An 8317-nucleotide genomic window follows, 5' to 3' on the forward strand; every position below is an offset into this window, starting at 1 on the left:
TATTTATGCGTGTGTGTGTGTGTGTGTGTGTGTGTGTGTGTGTGGCCAGCTCAGCTCAGCCCACCAGGGGGCGGGGGCTGGCTGGCATGTGGTGCTGGGGGATTGAACCGCAGTCCCTGTGCTTTGCTAAGCTTGTTTTAAATAGGTGCTTTAGACCACTGAGCCATGAGAGTACTAATCTTTATGTTAATGTCTAACACAATCCCTGGCTATGTGCCAGCCATAGTACCACACTGCCTCTGCTGGACAGTTCTAGGGCATCTTGGCTGCAGGCTGGGAAAGCTTCATGAGGATGAGCTAATGACTGCATCTGCATAGGGGCAGAGGGAATAGAACACCAGGGTTGGTGGTCCTCTATTCCTAGTGGCTTAGCACCTCAAACAAAATCACAGGTCCTGCCTGTCTCTGAAGCTCTGAGGGTTCAGGCTGGCACAGAATAGCAATCAGGGCCTGTGTTCAGACGTGGGCTAGAGAACAGGGCCCAAGGCTCCTGAGGAGATTCGAGGCAGAATAAGGTGATTTTTAAAAAAATTTTTTTAAATTTTTATTTGTGTGTGTGTGTGTGTGTGTGTGTGTGTGTCCAGGTCCGCCCACCAGGGGGCGGGGCTGTCAGGCATGTGGTACTGGAGGATTGAACCACAGTCCCTGTACTTTAGCTAAGCTTGTTCTAAGTAGGTGCTTTAGATCACTGAGCCATTTCACCAGCCCCCCCCCCTTTTTTTAAGACAGGGTTTTGCTATGCAGTCCAGGCTGCTTTTAAACTCACTATGTAGCTCATACTAGCCTAAACTCAGCAATCTTCCTGCCTCAGTCTTTGAGTGCTGGAATTACAGGTGTGTGCTGTGCCAAAGCTGTATTTTGCTTGTGGAGGAACTGACAGAACCCAGGGCCTCGGAGTCCAACATCAGGGTCTCACCAAGTCACTTAAGTTTTCCAAACTGGACTTAAACTCTTGATTTTCCTGTCTCATCCTCAAAGGATTGGGATTACAGGTGTGTGTCATGTCAGGGTTGGATGATAGCATCTCGGCAGTGTAGCTATCTCTTGGGTGGGTAGCAACTCAACCATGACAGTTATCCTCCCCATTTAGAGAAACAGGCTGGAACAGCTTGTAGTTCTGAGTGACACGGCAGCTTCAATGCCTAGAAAACCTAAGGAGATAAAGGACTTCTGAGTGGGCAGCTGTGCAATCACCTCAAAGCACCTGGCCGAATCCTTCATGTCACTAACCTCCAACACAACTGAGCTTCAGCAGTCATCTGTGTTATGCCACATAATCTTTTTTTTTTTTAATTTTATTTGTGTGTGTGTGGCCAGCTCAGCCCACCAGGGGGCGGGCTGGCTGGCATGTGGTGCTGGGGGATCGAACTGTGGTCCCTGGGTTTTGCTAAAGCTTGTTCTAAGTAGGTGCTTTAGACCACTGAGCCATCTCACCAGCCCCTGCCACATAATCTTTAGTAGCCCTTTAATCTGCTTTGAGGAAGGACACGAGGCTCAGAGTTGTCAAGTTTCTTGCCTGGGTTCAGACAACCTGCATTCAAACCCAGGGCTGGCTGGCATAGAACCCAGTTCTTAACCAGGGGCCTGCAAAGCTTTCACTAGCTCTTAACTTGCAGAAAAGTCACCCTTTTGATTGAATGTAGGCCTTACACTGAACTACACTTCCAGCTGTTTTTAATTTTTTTATACAGTTTTATCAAGTTGTCTAGGCTTAACTAAAATTTGTGGGTCGGAGATGGCTCTGAGGCATAAGCACCTAGCTGGCAAGCACAAAGACCGGAGTTCAATCCCCAGCCACACATGCCATGTGGTCTCAGCCCCCTCAGCCCCGGACACAGGTGCAGACTGTGCCGCCTGGAACCAGGTATGGTGGTGCACACCTATAATTCCAGCAGTCAGGAGGTTGAGCCAGGAGGATCTCTGCGAGTTTGAGACCAGCTTGGGGACTACTAAAGTGAGCACAAGGCTGGCCCAAACTGCATAGTGAGACCATCTCAAAAATAGAATAAAATAATTTGCAATTCTCCTGCCTCAGCTAATAATAGGATTACAAGCTCGCACCACCACACCCAGGTCTGACACTTCAAGGATATGGGTTCAGTTCAGTGACACAGCACATACCTTGGCTTTGTGAAGTCCTGGGTTCAACCTCTACCACCAGAGAAAAATTTAAAATTATCAAAGTCTGACCTAGGACCAGGAGGTAGTAAGACTTGCTTGTCTTGGTAAATGACCCTACTGCCCTCTTCCAGGGAGTCCTGAGGAACGAGGCCTGATACAATGGAAAGCTGGAGCCCATGCCAACAGTGAGACGTCTGCCAGCCTAAAGAGTTATGACTTCCCCATTGGGATGGACACAGTCAAAAAGATTGCCTTTCTGAAATACATCCCCATCTGCCCAGTCTTCAAAGGATTCTCTCTGAAGTTAAAAAACCAGCCACCAGTTCTAGAAGACACTCCTGAAAATAGAGAAGCTGCGTCTGTGTGCACCAAGGTCTGAAAAGTTCCAAGAAAGGTAGGATGTGCTGCTGACTTTTGTGGGATGGCTGAATAATCAGAACATTGTCTCAACAAGAAAAAACCCAAACTACTGCTTTTTTTTTTGGCGGAACCAGGGACTGAACTCAGGCCCTTGTGCTTGCCAGGGAAGCGCTTATTCCACTGAGCCAACTCCCTGGCCCCACTGCTTCATTTTTGTGACCTCTTTGGGTGTCCTTAAGGGGAAGATGGACTGGGTAAAGTCAAAATATGAATTCTAAGTGGAATTCCTTAGTCATTTTATAATTAGGAACTTTCCCAACTTGCATTGACCACTAAATTGTTACACTTCTGAGATACTGGTTTTCCCAAACACCTGGATACAATCTAGGCAACTACAGTCCACCAGCTAGTCATGGACATTCCAGCAGCTGAACAAATACCTGACATTTGACATGGAAAAATCCAACAAATCCTGACATAGCAAAATGGAAAAATCCTCTCCTACATGCTTATTTCAATTCAGGGCATAAAATTAAGTTCTCTAAAGTAGAATGATTTTGGCAACCACAAAACTATGCCAGTACAAACCTAGCTAGAGATGAACTTCCTTGTAGGGCTTCAGATGTGTGGTGACAGTGAACTCTTACATATCCACCAGGAATACAGGATGCAGAGTACTCTAAACACTTAAGGGTTTCAATGTGCATGTTCTTCTAGGTGGACCAAAAGTTCTAAGAAATATTTTAAGCACTGGAGATTGAACCAAGAGATTGTGGAACAACACCTCCAGCTTTCTGAATTTAAAAATTCAGACAAGGTCTGGGCTTGAACTTGTGATCCTTCTACTTTAGCTGAGTAGCTGGGATTATTTGTACACCATGATGGCCAAAGTTTTTCTTCTCTAATGGTGATAGGACTGAAGTTGGGACCTCCTACATGTAAAGCACATGTCCCACTAAGATGACATTGCCCCCAGCCCTAGACATTTTTAATAACAAGAACAATTACTTACGACATTCTTTGTGTCGAGTGACTTGAGTGATGTATAGTAATAATCACACAATCTGGAGCTAAATAACTCTTATTATAGCCTGAATATCCCTTACTGAAAAATTCAGAAATCTTTGCCAGATTCTAGAATATTTGTAGAGACCCATCTGGTGAAAAGCCTCGTTAGAAATCTAAAATGCTACATGGTATAGTCACCCAGTTTGCCTAGCACGTGTGAAGCCCTGTACTGCAAAATAAACGAAACACTCTGAAAGCCATGTCTGGGGCCAGGGAGATGGCTCAGTAGGTAAGCGCTTGCCTGGCAAGTGGAAGGACCAGAGTTCAGTCCCTGGTTCTGCCACAAAAAAAAAAAAAAAAAGCCATGTCCTACCAGCATTTTAGATATGTGCAGATGATGGCACAGCAAGTTTTACTGACTTGCTCATGATCACAAGAATCACATCTAAGAACTCTAGCTAGAATTCTCACTCTCAATCATTAGATTATGGGGCCTAATTTGTGGTATTATTCTCATTGCAATTATTCAGCAGTATGTGGAAATGAGCTTATTCGCCCTAGTTCAGAGGTAAAAACCCATGTGCTCACTTTAGCAGCACATATACAGAGGTAAAAACCCTGTGTCATATTTGACAGCTGGCTGTGCCACTCTCAAGACAGGGTTTTATTATGCAGTTGACTAGGCTTGAACTCAGTATGTAGCTCAGGCTCCTCAAACTGTCAGCAGTCCAATGGCCTCAGCCTCCTACTGCATTACAGATATGCTCAACCATGGCTGGCACATGCCACTTGTGATCTAGGGCTCCCAGAAAACAGAGGGAGGACTGAGGGTTGAATCATGGCTTAAAAAAAAAAAAAAAAAAAAAAAAAAAAAAAAAAAAAAACAAAACAAAAAAAACTAAGCATAACTATTTTAGGACTATTAAAAACACACCTAAAAACAAAAACAAAAACAAAAACCACCTATTTGTAGGCGGGGCATGGTGGCACACACCTGTAATCCTAGCACTTAAAGACTGAGGCAGGAGATCATTTCAAGATCAAAACCAGCCTGTGCTGCATAGTGAGACCCTATCTAAAACAAAAAAACCCACCCACCAATTACCAGACATGGTGGTGCACACCTGTATTCTCAGCACTCTGAGACTGAAACAGGAGGATTTTAAGTTTGAGCCAACTTTGGGAATCTTAATTATCTCAAAATAAAAATTAAGGGCTGAGGAGGTAGCTCAGTGTTAAGGCCTTGGGTTTAAACTTTAGTACCAAGCCAGGAGTGGTGGCACATGCCTATAATCCCAGCACTCAGGAGGCTGGAGCAAGAGGATCATCTCAAGGTTAAAGCCTGATTGGACTACAATGAGTTCAAGGTCAGTGTGAACTACACAGCCAGAACCTATCTTTCTTTCTTTTTTTTGACGGAACCAGGGATTGAACTCAGGCCCTTGCGCTTGCCAGGGAAGCGCTTCTTCTACAGAGGGCTGAGGAAGCAGGTTCTGGCCTCCCAGAACCTACCTTTAAAAAAAAAAAAGTAAGCTCTGTGTGGTGGTGCATACCTGTAATCTCAGCACTGGGGAGACTGACACAGGCGGATCACTATGAGTCTGAGCCGTGTTAACGAGACCCTGTACCAACAAAAAAACCAGCCTCCAATGATTAGTTTATTATTTATATATTATTTATTTTATATATTTGTTTTATTTCTTTAAAACTAAAGTTTAAAAAAGGGCCAGGCTTGGTAACACACACCTTAATGAGTGGCCCGTCCAGTTTCCTAACACACTTTAGGAATTGCTCTCACATTGCAGTCTCAGGCAACAAAACGCTAGCACAGGGTGGTTGGGTTTATTTCACTAGTGTAGTATGTAAAGATATGTTCAGAGCAACATACTTGCTACTATGGATTCCAATGAACCTGCTTTCTCAGCATGGCGTGCCCACAGGGTTGTACTGTACATTAGTGGCTATTTCTGGAGAGTCTGTAGTTCAGGGCCAATAAACAGACATCAGTTCAGTTCTACTATTATTTTATTTTTTTAAATATTTTTGAAAAAATATAATTTTTTTACAATATTTTCAACTTAAACACTATTCACACTGAACACGTATGGCAGCTTAACCTACTCAAATATGAAGTTTAAGAAGCCAAAACTGTTCTAGCTTTGTTAAAAAGAAAAGTTGTGCTGCAGACTACTGTCAGGATGGTTAACAAAGCAAGGAAAAGCACCATTCAAATCATGTAACAATCTCTTTGTTCAACTGGATTATAGGCTGGTGTTTGTCCCAAATTAGACATATTTCACCCAAGTATGGCTGTGATGAGGTGAATCCTCAGAACCCACAATTCTCAAATATTCTTCAAATTTATCATTAGAAAAATTCAGGATTTCTAACATGATTATATACCAGAAAAGCTAGGACTAGCTCTTTGTTATTACCTTGTTACCTCAGTCACCAAAGACAGAATTATTTCAAATTAACAGACATTTTCAGGAAAATCTGCAAGGATTTTTTGGAGACAGGGTCTTGCTATCTATAGTTCAGACTGGCCTTGAACAAACTATGGAGATGAGGCTGCCCTCCATCAGAATATCCTTGAGGGAGGATTGCTAAGGACAAATGCAACTGAGAAATCTGGAATGTATTTAAATTTACTCATTGCTACAAAGTGTAGACATTAACAAGTGTTAGTTAATCCTAAGGGACGAGTTTAACCTCAAAGATGACAATTTTGTAAGATTTAGAGTTTAATTTGGTGCTTTGTCACAACTTGACTGGTGCTTCTTTCCTTGCTGTCTTTACATTAAGCCATGAGCCCAATTATATTTTCAGTAAATGTTTGACAGCTTTTTACTTAGTAACAGTCTCAGCACTTTTATTAAGCATGCAAGACTAACAAAAACTTTGGCAATGCATAAGTGTAACACAGTGACGAGAGAGCTTTTACAATTAAGTCTTCTAATACTGCCTTCACAGTGTGGAAATTGTGCTACATCCACCAAAAGAGGGCCCCGTCTACTCAAATATTTTAGTACTTCACCCCAGGAACAAACTCCTTTGCATTTGGATTCAGATTGCTCTTGACCTGGAAAATAAGTACATAAAAAAATCAAGTTCATTACAAATGGCTTCAGATACTCAGGCATTCAGGCTATATCCACATGCAAAAGTATCTTTTTTGGTACTGGGAATTGAACTCAGGACCTTGCTTGCACTTGCCAGGCAGGCACTGTGCCACTGAGCTGCATCCCTGTCAGAAATACCTTTTTAAAAAATAAAAACAAGAGCAAAAACTCAGATATTAAGGTTACACTTCACCAATGAAAATTGATGGCAGGAAAAGAAGGACCCAGAAGGTGGGAGAGATAGCTCAGTAGAGTAAGTGCAGGGTCCTGAGTTCAATCCCTGGTACCGCAAAAAAAGAACCCAGATATAAGCTAATATTGCATTCCATAAAATTACATCAACTTTCTTCTTCTTTTTTTTTTTTTTGGCGGATGGAACCTGGGATTAAACCCAGGCCCTTGTGCTTGCCAGGCAAGTGCTTATTCTAATGAGCCATCTCCCCAGCCCCTTATATCAACTTTCTAAAGAGAAAGTAGAAAGTAGGAACTGAAATTAAGTCTGAAGTATAAGCCAAACCCAACTTCATATAAACTAAAGGAATAGCACTGAATAAAGAATTTGGTTCTATTTATTTCTCAATAAAATTACGGGAAAAAAAAGAATTTGGTTAATTTGATGATCCTGGATTTTCTTAAAACATTTTCTTAGGGCTGGTGAGATGGCTCAGTGGTCTGAAGCACCTACTTAGAACAAGCTTAGCAAAGCACAGGGACCGCAGTTCAATCCCCCAGCACCACATGCCAGCCAGCCCCGCCCCCTGGTGGGCTGAGCTGGCCACACACACACACACACACACACACACACAAATAAATGAATAAAATAAATAAATTAAAAAAAAAAACATTTTCTTATCATGCAAACATGTTAAACAAGTGTTGAAATTGTGACTAAAATAAACAGGGCAGTGCTGATGAATGATCCTCACTGAAAAGATGGAAGTTATTTTTCTATTTTTCTAATTTCCAACAGGAAGAATGGTATATAACAGGAAAAGAAAACTACATGGGGAGCCAGAAGATTTAAGTCCGAAATCTCAGCTTTGCCCCATGTAATTTCCTGTGCATGTCTGGATAAATCACCCTAAGACTCCATTTTTGCAAATATGAACAAAAGTAAGAAGTGGGTAAAGTCTCTAAGTGCTGTAGAGACTTGCACCAATATTATTCTAAGCTTCTAAATCTTTAATTATCTAAGCAGACATATCAGTGTACAGGAAGACTAGTTGGAAATCTTCTACTGCATATTTTGCAATTTTTTTTCTTTTGGTACAGGAGATCAAACTTAGGATGTTTAGATTGCTAGGCAGGAACTTATACCAATGAGGTATCTCCTTGGTCCAAAACTGATCTCATGCTTTTTTCCCCACTTGGTACCAGAAATCAAACTTGGGACCTTGTACTTGCCAGGCAGGCACTTGTGCCATTGAGCGACATCCCTAGCACACACTGTTCTACTGCCTTATGGAGAGCAATGATAAAAAGAAAATGAGGACAGATTCCAAGGCCTAAATGAAGGCATGTTGGTAGGCTTTTAGACTGAATCTGTTTCCTGTATCACTTGAAGACAAAAATGTAATATTAAACAACACTTCAGAGCACTAATTTAATCTTAGTTTCATAATACAACAATTTCCTTGGACAGGATATAGTCTTTCCCTGAAGGAAAGGTGTCTTACTATTAAGTATAGAGTTTAGAGGTAGGAATA

The 8317-nt window shown here is 42.0% G+C and overlaps 2 protein-coding genes across 6 annotated transcripts in view; one reads left to right on the forward strand and one right to left on the reverse strand.

The window, feature by feature from the left end:
• The window catches only part of Slc23a1 (solute carrier family 23 member 1), an 18924-nt gene extending 10613 nt beyond the window's left edge, over positions 1-8311 (forward strand). For 3 of the 4 annotated variants that reach the window (XM_023703358.1, XM_023703359.1, XM_023703360.1), the window contains 2 exons: positions 2253-2515; positions 7582-8311. In XM_023703358.1, the coding sequence (XP_023559126.1) occupies positions 2253-2500 (248 nt within the window). In that variant the 3' untranslated portion in view covers positions 2501-2515; positions 7582-8311. Of the gene's footprint in view, positions 1-2252; positions 3283-7581 lie in introns of those variants that run through there. The other variant, XM_004643244.3, reaches the window with a different exon arrangement.
• Paip2 (poly(A) binding protein interacting protein 2) overlaps positions 5891-8317 on the reverse strand; it is a 19283-nt gene continuing 16856 nt past the window's right edge. For both annotated transcript variants that reach the window (XM_023703361.1, XM_004643245.2), the window contains one exon: positions 5891-6571. In XM_023703361.1, the coding sequence (XP_023559129.1) occupies positions 6515-6571 (57 nt within the window). In that variant the 3' untranslated portion in view covers positions 5891-6514. The remainder of the gene's footprint in view (positions 6572-8317) is intronic.

The sequence above is a fragment of the Octodon degus genome, unplaced genomic scaffold, assembly GCF_000260255.1.
Source record: "Octodon degus isolate 3935 unplaced genomic scaffold, OctDeg1.0 scaffold00169, whole genome shotgun sequence".
Classification (NCBI taxonomy): Eukaryota; Metazoa; Chordata; class Mammalia; order Rodentia; family Octodontidae; genus Octodon; species Octodon degus.